General features: G+C 30.8%; 2 protein-coding genes across 3 annotated transcripts; both read left to right on the forward strand.

Moving 5' to 3' along the window:
- Positions 1–3,047: 3,047 nt before the first annotated feature.
- LOC114383254 (G2/mitotic-specific cyclin S13-7-like) lies at positions 3,048–5,783 on the forward strand. Its single transcript, XM_028342877.1, has 9 exons — positions 3,048–3,380; positions 3,553–3,682; positions 3,787–3,841; positions 3,982–4,224; positions 4,323–4,439; positions 4,536–4,784; positions 4,881–5,042; positions 5,130–5,311; positions 5,416–5,783. Exons 1-9 carry the CDS (start codon positions 3,341–3,343, stop codon positions 5,555–5,557), a joined length of 1,320 nt encoding a protein of 439 aa, XP_028198678.1. The 5' UTR covers positions 3,048–3,340; the 3' UTR covers positions 5,558–5,783.
- Positions 5,784–10,361: 4,578 nt separating this feature from the next.
- LOC114385319 (stomatal closure-related actin-binding protein 1-like) lies at positions 10,362–16,163 on the forward strand. 2 transcript variants are annotated; one of them, XM_028345343.1, is made up of 13 exons: positions 10,362–10,593; positions 10,944–11,242; positions 11,433–11,561; positions 11,939–12,031; positions 12,191–12,331; positions 12,683–12,751; positions 12,980–13,063; positions 13,773–13,953; positions 14,457–14,573; positions 14,743–14,801; positions 15,071–15,205; positions 15,441–15,590; positions 15,693–16,163. In XM_028345343.1, the coding sequence occupies exons 2-13, from the start codon at positions 10,961–10,963 to the stop codon at positions 15,735–15,737; spliced, it is 1,485 nt and encodes a 494-aa protein (XP_028201144.1). In that variant the 5' UTR covers positions 10,362–10,593; positions 10,944–10,960; the 3' UTR covers positions 15,738–16,163. The 2 variants fall into 2 exon arrangements, with proteins under 2 accessions (XP_028201144.1, XP_028201145.1); XM_028345344.1 differs by lacking the exon at positions 10,362–10,593 and adding an exon at positions 10,738–10,756.
- The last annotated feature ends 1,710 nt before the right edge of the window (positions 16,164–17,873 follow it).

Here is a 17,873-nt window from a genome sequence, read left to right on the forward strand (position 1 = left end):
TTGAACATGTCAATTAGTTAAGATTCAATTGAAAAGACCATACACATGCTTATTTCAATATTGATATCTTTAATTTAAGATGGATTGATCCCTTGCTATTGAAGAATTATTCTTAATATTAACTGAAAAATATGTAAAATCATTCACTTATAGTTTTATAATTTAAATTTATTCTTGTCATTTTTTTATAATTTTTTTCTGATTAAATACATATCCTTTATATTAATAATGGTAAACATTAATTATTTGATGTTTATTTTTTCTTTAAAATTAGTAAATATTAATATTAATATTAATATTAATGAATTCTGTAAAATATTATTTAAAGACATTAAAGTAAAAGTTTTTATCAGAAAGTATTAAATACATACAAAAATATTTACTACTTACATTTTTAAAAATAATTTAAAATATTTAATTCTAACTTTAAGGCATTAATTAGTAAAACTTTACAAAATTCATGACTGAATACTTTAGCATTTGAAACAATTATAAAAACGGTAAGTCATTAGTGGAGAAAAAGGATTTTATATTGTCTCAATTGCTACTTGGGACTTTTATGCCAGTTTTTACAACCCACTATTTTGTCGAAAATACAAAATAAAAAACAAGTATAACAATGATTTATTTTTTATTATTTGAATAAAAAATAGTTTCTTATTTAATTAAAAAAGTAAGAAAAAGAAAATATAATTATATAAAACCCTTGTTTTACATAAAAATGTTTTCCTCATTTTTTTTATCGTATTTGAAAACGTTTTCACTCAAACCAATTAAAGAGTACTTTTAGAAAACATATTTTAAATTTGAATGTTTAGTCACTTTGTAGATATGTTTAACGTAAATTTATTCGGAATTTGTTTTGGGAGGGCTTCTATTGTAAAAGGGTTTTTATAAAAATTAGTCAGAAGAAAAATTTATTTTTAATTACATTTTTTATCTCCCGACTTACTTAATTTCACAAATTTTGTCTTATTATTAATATTTAAAAAAATAATAATTTTTCATGGTTTCAATTCTGCAATTTTAACGCATTTGTTAACTTCATATTTAATATTTAATAAAAATATTTACATGACACTCTAATGGACTGTCATATATGCACATCTATGTTAACGTAATACTCTATCGCACATATCAAGTTAGACTTTTTCTTTAAAATTATATCTTGTTAATGAATGAATTAAATTTGCACAATTAAAGTAATTAACAATTAAGGTGAACAATATAGAGAGATGAAATTCACAAAATTAAAAAATTAAGAAAAATAAAAAGTACAATTAAACAAAACCATGAGCTAGGTTATTTTTTTTGGGAATGACGTTCATTTTATTAATTGTGTAAATGGAGAGAAAAAAGTTCAAATTAACAGGACATATCATGTTAAGAGAAGTGTTAGTAAAATATTTTAATTTTATTATTGATTAAAATTTATTAAAAATTATAAAATCATAAGAGAATCGTTAAATATTATAAGATGTGAATCCACATTTTATTTTTGTATGTTTCAAGGCAAAACATATTTAAATGAATGTCAAATAGTGTATTTCTAACAATTTTCATGATTTTATTACCCATTTTGTTTCCTAAATTTACAAAAAAAGCACACACACTCTATTTTTCCATCCCTATACTTAAAAACATCATATTTTAGTTTTTACGTATACCATTTTTAATTTATTCAATTTTACATATATCATTTTATTTTCTTTTAATACCTAGAACAAGGATTAAAAGAGATTAAAAATATTTATAGGAGCTAAATGAAATGCTTTTAAATATATATGAAGTAAAGGAGAAAGCTTTTGTAACCATAGAAACTAAATAAAAAATTTAATCAAATTACATATAACAATTTAAATTAAATATAACATAATATTTAAATCTACATTTTGGTAATACACAACGATGTTCATAAAATCCTTAAAAAAACAATGTGCATAAGCAAAACATAACAAATACCTTAAATTGATTTTAATATTTTTAAGAAAAATAAAATAAAATAATGTTTTTAAACCATTTTTACTGCCCAATTATAAACCCATTTTGTACTATTTTATTAATTATTGACTGATTTTTAAATTTTTTAACTAATTATTCTCAGGACTGATTATGTGATGTATTTAAACTAAATTGGTCTGATTTACCAGTGTTTTCGATCCAACTAGCCGTTAATTTTCAACGCATAGGTTTTGAAAATCTTGTCAGCCCCTTCATTAAAAAACATACTAGTATTATTTTATGCTAAAATCTATTTTAAAATAAGCAAGTGTTAATCAATGCTTTACAAATTTATTTAAAGAATTCAAATTAATGAATGTAATTATAAATATTCAATACTTACTTGTTTTAAAAAAATTTAGAAAATTCAATATAAAAATTTAATGATAAATTTAGTTTAATTTAAAAATAAATCAAATCACACTTGTATAATACTAAGACGGTAAGTATATTATCATATTAATAATTAATTATTATACTAAAGTGTAAAAGTGAAGAGAAAGTGAAAGAGTTTAGATGATAAATTGATATTTGAAAAATTTTAATTTTAATTTTAATTTAATATTTAAACGTATAAAATGTGACAAAATTAAATTTTAAATTTTGTAATTTAATGTCAAATTAATTATAAAAAATATAATTTATTGTAATTTTTAAATATTATAACTCAATAATAAAATAATCTAATGTAAAATGAGTTTGTGGTGCTTTTTCCACTATATTTATATTTATATTTTTCAATTTCCAATATCATTGCACTTTCACACTTTAAGGACTAATTTTACTATTAACCCAAGAATCTATTTTTATTTCGTTAGTACTAAAAAAAAGGGATAAGAACAAGAAGATGCCATAGCAGCGAAAGCAGGAGGAGCGGTTAAACTCAGGGAATGAGAAGTGAGTGTAACGGCTATAAAAAAACGCAAGGAAAGTGAGTAAACGAATAGTGGCCGTTGATGCAAAAGAGAATCCAACGGTCAAGATTGAATATAAAATTGACCGTTGGAGGTGAGGGTGTTGTCGTATAAAAAAACATAGCCGTAGACCCAAACGTTTCATTTCTCAAAGGAACAAAGAAACAAAGAAGTAAACACACTGTTTCATACTTTCGTTTCGTTCATTCGGCGTAGAAGCAAAAGAGAGAGATAGAGAGAGGGAAAAAGGTTGCTACCAACAACAAACAAAAACAGTGTTGCTTGATTCCGCGGTGGCGAGAACCGACGTGAGCGGCGGAGGAGAGGCGCGGAACGGTGGTCTTCAGGGTTTTCTGACGTCTCTGTTCTCGACCCTCGGCGGTGTTTTCGGGTCAACGTTTCAAGAACCGCATCAAAGTGTTATCATGGCTTCCAGATTGGAACAACAGCAACAACCCACCAATGGTTTTTGTTCTTCTTTTTTTCCTTTTTGTTGTTTTCTTGCTGCCGGTGTTGATAAATGTTTGAATGTTTTTGGGTTTTAGGTTTTAAGGTTTGTTTGGATAAAGTTTGGGTTTTTATTTTTTCGTTTCTGAAATTCCCCCTTTTGTGATTTTTTTTTTTGTGTGTGGTTTAGTTGGTGGTGAGAATAAGCAGAAAAACATGGGCGGTGAAGGAAGAAACAGAAGGGTGCTGCAAGATATTGGGAATCTCGTGGGTAAACAAGGCCATGGAAATGGAATTAACGTGTCTAAACCTGTCACAAGGTTTTTTCTTTTTTCTTTTCTTTTGAAATGTTTTATCTTTTTAAGCTCTCATAATTTTTCTTCTGTTTTCTTTTGCCTAATTCTGCTCTTTTCTTTTTTACTAGGAACTTTCGTGCTCAACTATTGGCCAATGCACAAGCCGCAACAGAAAAGAATAAGGTTGTTATTCTCTTTAACCTGATTTTTTTTGGACCTTTTTAGTTTTTACCTGTCTGATTTTCAAAGAAACCAGTGAAGAAATTTGTTTTCTTTTCGGTAACGGATGTGTCTCTAAATCTTTGTGAATGGTTGTTATCCAGAAATCAAGCACTGAAGTGAACAACGGAGCAGTGGTGGCAACTGATGGGGTTGGTGTTGGGAATTTTGTTCCTGCTAGAAAGGTGGGAGCAGCTAAGAAGCCTAAAGAAGAACCTGAAGTGATTGTGATTAGCTCTGATGATGAATCAGACGAAAAGCAAGCTGTGAAGGGAAAAAAGGCAAGGGAAAAATCTGCCATGAAGAATGCCAAGGCCTTCAGTTCTGTTCTCTCTGCTAGAAGCAAGGTTGATCCTTTTTTCTTCATTTTTTAAAAATGTGGTTTGGGACTTTGTTGTGGGGTGCCCTTTTTCTGGTACATGGTCTAACAACTTGTTAACCTCAGGCTGCTTGCGGACTTCCAAGGGATTTTGTGATGAACATTGATGCAACTGACATGGACAATGAATTGGCAGCAGCCGAGTACATCGATGATATCTACAAATTTTACAAAGAGACTGAAGTAATGCTCTATGCTTTTTTCTTTGTTTAATCCCTATAACCCTTTTTCCTATGCACTTCTTATATTATATATATGTATTTGATTTTGATGAAACAGGAAGATGGTTGTGTGCATGACTACATGGGTTCGCAGCCAGATATTAATGCCAAGATGAGGTCAATCCTTGTGGACTGGTTGATAGAAGTGCATAGGAAGTTTGAGCTCATGCCAGAAACTCTTTATTTGACCTTGAACATTGTCGATCGGTTCCTGTCTGTGAAGGCTGTGCCTAGAAGGGAGCTTCAGCTGGTTGGCATCAGCTCAATGCTGATAGCCTCAAAATATGAAGAGATATGGGCACCAGAGGTGGAATTCCTTCTCTTCTATGATGATTTATGGATCATGTTTTGAGAAAGTGCTTACTTATGAGTTATGGTGTGGATTTCCAATGTATGTTTGTAGGTTAATGACTTTGTGTGCATATCAGACAATGCTTATGTTAGTGAACAAGTGTTGATGATGGAGAAAACAATCCTTAGGAAGCTTGAATGGTACTTAACAGTTCCAACACCCTATCACTTCTTGGTTAGGTATACCAAAGCCTCCACTCCGTCTGACAAAGAGGTATATTTTGGTAGTTGGTTGTTATGTTAAGCTTTTGTGTTTTTAGTGGAATGGCCTGATGAATGTGCCTAATTTTCATGAATGTAGATGGAGAACATGGTGTTTTTCCTTGCTGAACTTGGATTGATGCATTATCCTACTGTAATCTTGTACCGTCCTTCTCTGATTGCTGCTTCTGCTGTGTTTGCGGCTCGATGTACCCTTGGAAGGAGCCCTTTCTGGACAAACACTTTGATGCACTACACAGGCTACTCTGAGGAGCAACTAAGGTTAATATTTTCTTGGACCAGCAAATTGGTATTTTAAAAATGCAAGTAGGGTAGTGTGTTTTTTCAACATTCATGAAGTGACTCTTATTTATTTTTACTGCCAGGGATTGCGCCAAAATCATGGCCAACCTTCATGCTGCTGCACCAGGAAGTAAGCTTAGGGCAGTTTACAAGAAATTCTCTAACTCGGATCTTTCTGCTGTTGCTCTTCTTTCTCCAGCAAAGGACTTGTCAGCACTGTCTTGAGCAAGCTTAGGATGGGAAGTTTAGGTTATTTTAGGCCCCGATCATGATTGTTATGATCTATATTATATAGGCTTTATATTCGTTTATATTTTTTTTCAGTGTGATACACAAAAGTGTTTGTATTTGGAATTTGCTAGGAATTGCTTGAAGCCTCAAGCTAAGTTTGATGATTCTTTTTGTGTAAAGCAGAATTTGAAATATTGCTAGGAAATATTGAGTGAGCTTTGTCAATTAACTCTCATTCTTCTTCTCTTCTAATGTTTTTGCCACAATGCTTTTCATGTTTTGTGTGGTTGTTATTCTCATTTGATGCTCCAAAAAATATTGCTATGAAAGCTTACGCAATACGTTCAGAATATGGTTTCAGAATAAACCCTCAAGTACAGCATATGATGCAGCCAAGAACAATCTATCAAGTACAAAAAAAACTGTGCGTGGCAAACAAGACGAAAAACAGGTAGGTCACGACTTTTCTGGCAAGTAAAAGTTGGGAATGAGTTATAAATGAGTTAAAAAGGATCATTGTTGGGAATTGCGTTCACGAGGACTTCTGACCGACCACAAGGGGGGGGAGCCGTTTGGAAAAAATTTAATTTCAATGTCAGAGAACCCAGTGGGATTTCTGAGACCACAAGGAGGGGAGCCGTTTGGAAAAAAATTAATTTCAATGTCAGAACCCAGTGGAGAGTGGACTTTACAAAGAATAAATAAATATGAACAAGCTACAAAATTTATAGATTTTTGTTTGTGAGCTAGACTAAATTAATCGTTTTGGCGTTTGGGAAGGGGAAATGATACTCTTTGAGGAGAATTCTGTTGCATGACTATCTGCTCTTCCTGAGTAATGTTAGCTTCTTCATCCTCTGTTTCTTCTATAGGGTTTGGAATTGCAAACATGTTGTTGGGACTGATTAATGTGTCCATTAAACTTGTTATCTTTCAGGAAGACATACCATTGCTTGAAGGAAAAAAAAAAAAAAAAGACACCGTAACAATCTAGAAAGTAGAAACCTATTGCTGAGATTAATATTGTTAGTTACAGGTCCTAGTACCATGATTGTCAGAAAGTAACAGAACTGAACTATTTTCTTCTAATAGGTTTTACTTAAGTTGTAGCATTACGTCTAGACTTCATGACTGGTTTGTTTGTCAGATTTTCTTGCCAAGCTTGGCAAAGTTGTTTGAAAGGTAGGGCCTAAACAAAGTGGACAACAAATTATTTTAACAAATATATAATTTTTATTTAAATATAATCAATTTTTAAATTAAAGTCTTTCAAATTTTTAATATTTCATTTGTATTTTTATTGATAGATTATTTAAACTTTAAATAAAAAACATGTAATCTATATTAAAAAAATATATAACATTTTTAAATAATAAAAAATTAAAATAAAATCATAAAAAAATATATTAATAAGTAAGTCAATTTAATATTATTTATTATATTTAAATATATTTTTTTATTTAAAATAAAAATAAAACCGTAAACAATTGTAAATTAAAAAAAGAAAATAGGTTTACGAAAAGAAGAAAAAAATAGGTTTACAAGTCGTAAACCTTTAAAAAATTAAAAAAAAAGATTTTACAATTTTAAAGATGTAAAACAAAAAAAATCTTAAATTAATAAAGTCGTAAACAATTTTATGACTTTAGTTTAAAAAAATTACGACTTTAAAGTTGTAAAAATAAAAATATTTGAACTGAAGTCATAAATAATTTTACAATAGTTAGAAGTGGTAATATGTTACGATTTATCCCGTTTTGAATAATTTTTTAAAATATATCCCAATTGAAAAATTGTGTAAAATTTTATCTCTAATCGGTAAAAAAGCCCCTAATCAGCCATCACACCTTGCCTTATGATGCATCCATTGATGAATGAAAACAATGACGCTGATTGCATTTGTATTTGTTTTTTCAAATGAAATTTGAGAACAAGAAGACAAGAACATGATTGAGGTAAGGAACTAGCAGCCCCTTGGCCCTTGCCATGTGTTCATGTCCTACTCAACGGAGATTTTTGTTCTTTTAGGCATATTTTTTTATTTAAATTTTGTAATTTTTTAATAGATGTCGTAAAAATTAGACAAAATCTAAATTCAAATAATAAATCACTATCAAGATATATATTTAAATGGCATAGAGAGAGAAGGGCTTATAATTTCCCCGCATGTATCAATAACTTTAGCTAAAACTTAAAGATTTTATTAGGTTAATAAAAATAAATTAAGGTTGAAAAGTAATTCGTTGTGCTTAACTTGAGGTGAAGGCCCAACGCAAATAATTGAGATGCAGTAGGGCATCTCCAAAGACATTCTAACACCAAGTCAATGAATTTCCCCCAACAAAGTAAAAAATGTGAAAAATTGCTTATTTGTTTATGTTTTAGTTAGAGTAAGACACAATAAAGAATAACATATTTTCCCTAACAGCACATGCAATGCGTAAGAGGTTTGTGGTTACATCAAATTAATGTTTTGGAACCTGTGAATGTGATACAAATTGTATGATCATAATGTGTGAGATCCTCAGGGTCTCATGTAATGTAGAGTTCATTAGAGTATAATGTCATTTAAAAGCAAGTGCATCTAATTAAGTTGGAAGGATAATTACCCAAATTGTATCTTTCATCCTTTAGACTAATGTGAAAATATAGTCATGATAAACCCTTAATTAACCACTACATTCATCTACCAATTGTTCATTGAAAAAATTGTTATTAATATAGATACCCAACTTCATAATTAATTAAATGTATAGAGGCCCAATAGGTGTGAGAAAAATGTAACAATATAGCCATTATAACAAATTAGAAAAGCAGTTATTGTAGCTAAAAGAATTAGCAGCGCAGTAATTCCATTTAATGTATAAAGACCTAATGGTAATAAGCAATTAATTGTGATTGATTCTGAATTAGGTTTATTAGGAAAGAATTTTTTTTTTTTGATTGGAATATGTCTGTCCAATGTATGCCATAATAATTCATATGTGCAAACATTGTAGAAGGGGAATATGCTCTTGCATTATTGGAGCAATGGTTTCCAAATTTACTGGATAACAGTTATTTATTATGCTTATTTGTAAGCTGCATAGGTAAAAGTTAGTTTTTTCTTCTTGCAGTTGTTGGTGATGTATTTCTTGTATAGATTCAATGAAAACATAACAGATTAATATTTTTCTCAAAGTATTTTTTTTTTACTTTCCAATAATGTACATACTTTCTTATGAATCGACTTCCCGTTTCGTATACATTTTTTTTTAAAAATTTCTTTGTTAATAGTGATTTTTTTACAGCTTGCTTGATAGTGATTAGTGAGTGCCAACCGTCACACTATTACCGATTACGCGATTTCTTTTCTCAAAATTATTCTTACCAACACATAAATCCCGTTCAACAGGTTTCACCTGTGCTTTGCATGGATTCTGTTATTATAGAAACCTCAAAAGTTGAGGGTTAAATAAAATCATTTTTCACCTCAACAATTTTTTAGACCTACTCTAAGGAGCGTTTGGTAGTAGGAGAAGTTTTTTTTGTTCATATTCAAAAAACATAATTCCTGAGAAAATTGATTCCGAGAGATTATGATTCCCAAGTGATATTTAAGATATGTTTGATTAGTGTTAATACATTCTGTGAATTAAAAAATTCACGTAAAACAAACTATAACTTTCCCTTCACTTAGAAAAATTGAATTCCGACTATTTTCTTGAAAATACTTTTATGATATAGCCAGTTAAAATTAATTCCTTAATAATAATTTATTGTCAATCTTTTTTTATTAATTAGACATCAAATATAAGGATCATAGTTTCCCACTTTAAGATTCTTAGAAAAGTAATTTTTTTTATCTACCAAATGCTCATAAAAGCCATTATTAGCATATCAAATTCTTTCTATTTATATTAAAAAATAATAATTTTCATGTATTATTATGGTAAATTTTCTTATACCGTCAACTAAAAAAATTATGTAAGCATACTTTCTAAAATAATCATGGCAAAAATAATATCAACAAATAAGACAAATTCATAAGGTTATCACATTAATATAAAACTTGATGCGTTTATATATAGGAAACTATTTATTTGATGAGAGAATTTATATTCAATTTCTTTAGTATTCAAATTTTTTTTGGATCGACACAATTATATATTATGAATAGGATTAATCTTTAGTCCACAAAATTAGAAGAGATTCATAATATACGGAGGAAATCTTTATTATTATTTAATAACAATATAAGTCTACAATATGGATGTATATACTATTTATTTATTTATTTACTTAAAAAAAGCTTATAATTGTGAGAAGTTTTCCTTGACTCCACTGACACCAGTACACCACCAACAAATCCCAGTTAAATAACTAACACGGAAAGCAACCTACAATGAATTGAACGTGAATAATATAATTGGAGATGAAACATTAGAAAAAGAAGAAAAAGAGAGGGGGTTGGCACTCTTAAATTTTTTTAAAGCAAAAAAGAAAATGGAAGCTGTGTGAGTGAAGTAAACGTTGAACAGCTAGGAAGGCCATGGAATGGGACCCTGAAATGGAAGAGATTTAAGTTTAAAGCATAAGCATGATGAAAGGTAATGGCAGCGGTAGTAATAGTTGTAATAGCAACAAACATAACAACATAGTTGTAGTTGTATGTAACATCTTTAAGACAAGGATCCAAGTAAGCCTAGTTCCATTCAAAGCTGTTTTTGTTTTTGTGGTTGTGGCAAACGTTCACACAAAGACAATACATAACACAACGTTGACACTAAAATCCCGTAAAGGGGGGACCACTTCACACACGGGCGGCACAACACAACCTATTCTTTTTCCCCTTCGCTTCCCCTTTTCAAAAAGCAAAGCTTTCATCTTTCTATCTATCCATATGCTATGCATATGCTTATTCTCTCTCTCTCTCTCTCACCATTGATCTGATTACTGCTTGTGTACTATAACCAAATTGGAGCAACCCCTTTTGCATCTGATCCTAGAATCACAAGCCTAGCTACCCGTTTTCTACCTTCTCATGACCTGTAAGTAAAAGCTTTCTTCTTTTTGTCTTTTTCTTGTTACCCTTTTCCTCACTGCTTCAACTCAAAAAAAAAAAAAAAAAGGAATTGGGGGGTTCGGTTTCCTTGTGGAAAACTCTCAAAATATGCTTTGACTTCAGTAGGCCTATTGGGTTGTGGTGTTATGGTATCTCTATTTATTAGTTTCTCATTTTTGTTATGCTTTGTTTTGTTTAGTACTTTTTGTTTTTGTTCTCTTCTTCATGTATATATCTGAGTATGTGTATGTTCCCTTTTTTTTCCCCTTTAATTTTTCTAAGCTATAATTTGTTGAATTACCTTTGCTAAAGGGCGTGTATTTGTGATTGGCATAGGTAATTGGTTGTGAAAAATGACGAGGTTGACTCGTGATTTTGGTGATACAATGCAAAGAGATGCTGTGCCTGCGGTTTCTTCTGATGTTGTGTTTGCTTCTAGTCGGTTTCCTAATTACAGAATTGGAGCTAACAATCAGATAATAGAGACAAAGGATGACCCAAAAGTGCTATCAATGAAGGAGGTTGTTGCACGTGAGACTGCACAGCTGTTGGAACAACATAATCGTCTCTCCGTTCGTGACCTTGCTAGTAAATTCGAGAAGGGTTTGGCGGCGGCAGCTAAGTTGTCTGAAGAGGTTACCCTTCCTTTTGGTCGAAACTCATTTTTTCCCCTTGGAATATAGTTCTTCCTTTTGGAGGGTTTTGCAACCTGAGATTCTTATTGTAAAATGTTTGCAACTGAAATAACCAATGATTATATTCATAGTTTACTAATTGACTGATGCCCCTTTTTTAACTAGCTTTTTGTATGCTGGTGAAGTTCAGGCTAGACTTAGAGAGGCAGCATCATTGGAAAAACATGTTCTTTTGAAGAAGCTTAGAGATGCACTTGAATCCTTAAAAGGGCGTGTGGCAGGCAGAAACAAGGATGATGTAGAAGAAGCTATTGCTATAGTTAGTTCTTTTTTTTAAAAAGATATATACTTCACATTTATTTCTATCTAACAGATATATGTTCATATTTATTCTGTATGAAGCTGACAGTATAAATATAAAGTCTTGTTTATTCTCTTTAAAAGTCAAATGGGGAGTGTGTATGTGGTGAATGGAAAGGCTTTGAGAATAAACTTGGGAATACTTTTTACTAAATTTTGCATAAGCTTGTAGAAGAAAATTTTCTATCTAGATAATACTAAATACCTTCATTGCTCCAATCACAGAAAAATAATTTTATTTTATTTTAATGGAATATTCATCCTGGTGCAAGTTTATTTGTGCATTTGCAATCTTTTTAAGAGATGCAACTATAACTTATTTTGTGCATTCTTCAGGTTGAAGCTCTAGCAGTTCAGTTGACTCAGAGGGAAGGGGAACTAATACAAGAGAAGGCAGAGGTGAAGAAGCTTGCAAATTTTCTTAAGCAGGTGAATTAACTTATTTTATGTGGTGATGGAAGAAGTTTTATTAGAGATAGGAAAAAAGAAGAAAGGAGTAAAGAAACATGTTGTTAGTTTATATCTTCTTTATATGCCTGCATAAAAAAATTTCCTTTACCAATGCTGAGAGTTTAGATTAATTTATAGGCTTCTGAAGATGCTAAGAAACTTGTTGATGAGGAAAGAGCTTTTGCACGTGCTGAAATTGAGGATGCCAGAGCAGCGGTTCAAAGAGTGGAAGAGGCACTTCAAGAACATGAGAGAATGTCTCAAGCTTCCGGGAAACAGGTTTGTGATATTTACTTGTCATTTGTAATGTTTTATCATGGGGAATTTAGTAATTCATGATTCCATAATGATAAATGCTTCCAACTTAAATATCATATTCTTAATTTTTATTTTATTTTTGAATTATGCTTAAGATTTTATTTTATTTTTTAAAAATTATTCTTCCATGTTTCTTGCATTTATGTTTTCCCTCCCTTCTAGTTTTCCACTCTCCTTGAAAGCCTGGAGCCCTGGACTAAACATGTTACTCTTTTTGGCAATTGTTATTATGTGATACCCTTTAGCTACTGCTTCCCCTTTCTATGCATTGTTAGTAATAATCATTTGAATAACATTTGGCTCTATGGTTAGGACCAGGAGCAATTAATGAGGGAGGTCCAAGAGGCTCGAAGAATTAAAATGCTGCATCAGCCAAGCAAGGTATATATTGAACGCATGCCCCTATTTTGTCTCTCATGTAACTGCTATTTCAAATGCCTTCTCTTTTTCTAGGTTCCATTTGTCTTGGGTGTCCCAGTCTCGTAATTGTTTTCCTGTGTAGAATTGGCTTTCTTCCCTTATTTTCTTAGGCTTCATTTTTCTTTGTTGTTAACATTTTATCAAGTTATTTCAAAGTGATGAATACATTGATTGTCGATTGATATGTAGGTCATGGATATGGAACATGAGCTTCGAGCATTGAGGTCTCAACTTGCAGAGAAGACTAGACAGTATCTTCGACTTCAGAAGGAGGTATGCCTGTCATCTTATGCCACGTCGAAAAGATTATTATGTGAAATGCATCCATGGTCAATTCTTTGATATTTTCTCAGCATTATCTGGAAGACTTTAAGCTGTTAGTTTTTTGAGTAGCATGTTATGATGAATCACGTTTGGTAACTTCAATTTGGTTTTATAGTTTGGTTTTTGGTTTGGCAGTTGAGAATCCGTGTTCATAACATGGTTTGACATCATGCACGGATTATGTGGATAATATGCTTTTTCGATTGTTGTGTGTGTATAACAACTATTGGGGCATTTTATGTCATCTATGCTTCAGGTCATGCAGCGAATACTTTCATGCTGTTAAATTCTCTGGCAATACTGAAAATCTGGTCCTATAATTCTTTCATATTTCTTTTATTTTTCTATTAGTGATGTAAAAAAAAAAAGAAACTAAATACAATATGAAAAACATCAAACATGTGAATTTTCATATTCCTTTGCTGCTGTATACGATCGTTAGATAGACTTGGGGGAATCCTCTAATGTCTTACACGGTGTGATGGTAAATTCCATGATGATTTTTAATTATATGAATTAGAATTTGGGATTTGATGTTAAATTATATTTGTCTTAAGTGAATGTTAAGTTTCTTTCCTTAAATGAAGGGCTTTCGTGATTGTCTTCCATTGACCATTATAATCTTCTTTCACTGATTATCCTTGATGCTACTGTTCAGTTAACAAGGACAAAGAAAGGTGGGGAAAATGTTCCACATTTATATGAACTTGAAGGGAATGAAACGTTAGGTTCTTATTTGCAAATTCAACCTTGCTCTGATAATGCCCCTGAAGTTTCAAAATGTTCAATTCAGTGGTATCGTGTATCATCTGATGGTGCCAAAAAAGAACTTATCTCAGGTATTGTTCCTGTGTGGTTTTCTTTTTCTTTTTTTGTTGAGTATGCAAGTCAATTGACTCTTGGTTTATGCATTTTTTCAACTTCTGGTTTTATTATGTCACTTCCGGGGTGGGGGTGGGGGGTGGGTGGGGGGCGGATGTGAATAACAGTTTTGGTGACGGCAACTCGATCCTGAGTATTTATAGAAAATTATAAATGACATACAGGCAGCACTCAAACCCTCACCTACTGATAAACTTGTCAACTTTTTTCATCATAGATGTATGTTCAAACTGATTGCTTGTTTTGTGTATATACTAATGAATTTTTTATTCATACATCTGACTTGCTTTTTGTGGCTATTATACATCAATGTTAATCAATCAAAATCTTAACTGTCAGTGGGGGGCTTATTATGTAAGCTGTTCTGTTCAAGATACTGGAAGGCTGATTGTTATTAAACATGCCATCCAATTAGTTCTTCATTTTTATCTTTGCTTATCATATAATACAACTTTCTCAGGAGCAACAAAATCAGTTTATGCCCCTGAACCTTTTGATGTTGGACGCATATTGCAAGTTGATATTATTTCAGAAAGCGAGCATGTCACACTTTCAACCGCTGGTCCAATAGATCCAGGTCTGGTTTCAATTTGAGTTATCCTCATTTGCATTAGTAGTAATTTACAGGCATCACTTCTATATATTTGTTTCTGTTTTAAACATAAAGTTGTTTTCTTATCAGTTAAGAGATTGAAACGTGTTCTGCAATCATGTCGAGCTTAAATTTCTTTCGTACTCTTATGCAGCTGCTGGTTTGGGAACCTATGTAGAGGCACTAGTGCGCAAACATGACACTGAATTCAACGTATGTTGTTCTTATCCTTTTAACTTTTATATAGTTATATGAAAGCCTTGTTAAATTGAGCTGTTTTTTTGACTGAAATGTGTATGGTTCCATGGGTTGTTGCTGACTTGCTTCAGTCTTGTAATCAAATTCTTAAAAGTAGTGTTTAGTTTTGATGAATTGCTGTTGTCTTGTACTTTGTTCTCCACATTCCAATATAAAAAGTTTAGAAGTCAAATCTAGTCAGATTCTGTGACAATAATATTGTAGTTGCATTTACTACTTCACAGGTGGTAGTAACACAGATGAATGGTTCACATCATCCAACTGAATCTATTCATGTGCTTCATGTTGGAAAGATGAGGATTAAACTTTGTAAGGGAAAGACAACAATTGCCAAAGAATACTATTCAAGTTCAATGCAGGTATTTCAAATACTTGATGATATCTATATTTTGATTTTGACAAGCAAAACAATGTTCTAACCTCTTTGTTGCACATAGTTAACTAACATTGTGCATTGAAGAATTATTTGAAGCCATTTTGATGTTTATGAAAATGCATTTGTTTTCATGCTCTTTGGAATGTGTTATCCTCTCTTGTCATTTATGATAAACTGGAATTTGGTCAACCATTGTGCTTTGAACTTGTTTTCTTTAGCTTTGTGGAGTTCGCGGAGGTGGAAATGCCGCTGCACAAGCACTATTTTGGCAGCCAAAGCAGGGGCATTCTTTTGTATTAGCTTTTGAATCAGAGAGAGAAAGGAATGCTGCCATCATGCTTGCAAGGAGATTTGCATTTGACTGTAATGTATGTCTTTCTGAAACTTAAATGTATGTTAGAATTTCAGAATTCAACTTTTCTCCTTTTTTTTGGTCACCATTTCTAAATTGCAAATGTAAATAATGCCAGATCATGCTTGCTGGACCAGATGACAGAGCTCCTCTAGGGACATGATGGGCCTCCTTACATCTTATTTCCCCCCTTGTAATTATGAGTTTTTTCTACCTTGTATTATAAGTGTTATTTCAACAGTAAAATCTACCTTGTTATATTGGTAAGTTAGTAATGATTCATACCTTGTGGTCTGAATCATTTATATAATTTTGTTTCATCAGTCCAAGGCATTTTTTTATTTGCCTTTGTGAGTCGTAAGTTTTAGGTTACATTATAATTATAATAGAATCCGTGGCTGCCATGTCGAAGTGTTTGAGATGCTAATTGGTTGTATTTAATAGACAGACATTCAGACAATTACTGAGAATTCTGATTGCATTTTGTCTATGGACACTGGCCTCGTGGACAGGACAATATGTGAATCTACTCTCATTATGTAATATAATACAAGAGAATCCAATGTATATTGCTAGATTTACCTCAAAAGAATCCAATGTAGTGTCCAAGATACTATAAAATAGAAATGTTTTTGTCTACTGCCTCGCTGCCTACCATTACAACTGTATATGAATGGGAGGTTTATCCATAAATGTTTTTTGGTAAATGAGGTTTGTCCATAAATTAGGAATTCTCAGCAATAACCAAAATAAAAAAAAAAGAAATAGCAGAAGAGTAAAATCTTAAAAGTCTGATTAATATATTATTATTAGCCTTTGACTTGGAGCTATTTGTTTGGTGTAATGTGTGTAACTGTGTAAGCTTAATTGGAAGCTAACTGCTATTAGCTCTAAAATTTCTCATCAATGAACAGTGAGATTCTAAATTTCTTCTCTAAAAGAAAAAAAAGAAGAAAAATCAACTTATACGTTAATCAAACCACTTATAAACCACTAAAGTGACTTGTTAAACACACTCTACATCTTTTTGACAAAGATCAATATATTCATCGATTGCAATTCTACGATAACTAAAAAAACACAAATTCTCAGTATTTAGAGAATACTTTTAATTTAGTCCTTCAAAGTTATACGCATCACTTCATTAGTTTAAATTTTTAGATTTTGTTTACTAAATTAAAGTTTTAAAAACTCTTTTTTGTCACTTCTTTAACTCATTTTTTTCGTTACCAAATTAATCCTTCAATTTAATTTAGTCCTTCAAAGTGGTTTACTTTGGTCCTTCAAAGTTATATGCATCACTTAATTAGTTTTTTTTTTTTTAATTTTGATTATAAAATTAATCCTAATTTAGGTTGCTTAAGCATAACAATTCCTAATTATTCCACTTAATAAAATTAAGTTTTTATTAACCTAGCTTAATTAAAATCAAATGGGACAAGTTTAATTAGATAGTTAATATTGTTGATATTACCTGTAATTTCTTAATTTGTAATTAGGGCTTTTATTTTTATCTTAATTTAATTTTCTAATTAATGCGTTTCTAAGGTCTATTTTTTTTTATCTGAATCGAATACAAGTTACCATTTGCATTTCAAAATAGGAAATGATACACAAACAATTAAGAATATTGCAACATTAGTATAGAAAATTTTAGGTTTAGCTGCAGTATTTTTTTTCCCTTCAAAGTTACGTAATCTCGCCAATTTTGTTCTCATATTTTTTTTTTGTGAAATTTTCCTTTAAAATTTGCAAAAAGTCACAAATTGTCTTAAACTACATTGGCATAAAATTTATGAAGACATAATTTAGGAGGCAAAATTTGCGAAACTGTGTAACTTTGGAGGTATAAAATACAGTCAAACCAAAAATTTACATTCACAATGTATGAAGATTAAACTTAATTTTTAAAATACCAATATACTAATAATTCATATAATTTTAAATGATTTAATTAAAAATTCTTTTTGTAGTTAGCGATAAACAGAACATTTCTGTTCTTTCTGTCCTTCTTCCAGACCTTCATTTTTATGTTATTTTAATTGAAATAATAAAAAATATTGAACAGTAAGGATTGTTTAATTAAAATTCGAAATAAAAAAAATGAGTCGACGTGTTTCTTTTGACATATGTGAATGAGTAATCGTTATCTTTTTATTTTACATCAAAAGAAATTCAAATTTGTTTGTATAATATTTATTTATTAATTAATTAATTATTTTCCAAAAGTTGACAATATATTTAAAACTTGACTATTCTTTTATTAAGTACATTTAATTATCAATATTTAAACTCAATA

This window comes from Glycine soja, chromosome 14, assembly GCF_004193775.1.
Source record: "Glycine soja cultivar W05 chromosome 14, ASM419377v2, whole genome shotgun sequence".
Lineage (NCBI taxonomy): Eukaryota > Viridiplantae > Streptophyta > Magnoliopsida > Fabales > Fabaceae > Glycine > Glycine soja.

Excerpts from the sequence above, each read along its gene's own strand:
- LOC114383254 (XM_028342877.1), top strand. The coding sequence starts at position 3,341 with ATGGCTTCCAGATTGGAACAACAGCAACAACCCACCAATG. Across the intron at positions 3,842-3,981 it reads CCGCAACAGAAAAGAATAAG|AAATCAAGCACTGAAGTGAA; the intron begins GTTGTTATTCTC and ends GTTGTTATCCAG. Across the intron at positions 4,785-4,880 it reads AAGAGATATGGGCACCAGAG|GTTAATGACTTTGTGTGCAT; the intron begins GTGGAATTCCTT and ends GTATGTTTGTAG.
- LOC114385319 (XM_028345343.1), top strand. The coding sequence starts at position 10,961 with ATGACGAGGTTGACTCGTGATTTTGGTGATACAATGCAAAGAGATGCT. Across the intron at positions 11,562-11,938 it reads TAGAAGAAGCTATTGCTATA|GTTGAAGCTCTAGCAGTTCA; the intron begins GTTAGTTCTTTT and ends TGCATTCTTCAG. Across the intron at positions 13,064-13,772 it reads ATCTTCGACTTCAGAAGGAG|TTAACAAGGACAAAGAAAGG; the intron begins GTATGCCTGTCA and ends GCTACTGTTCAG.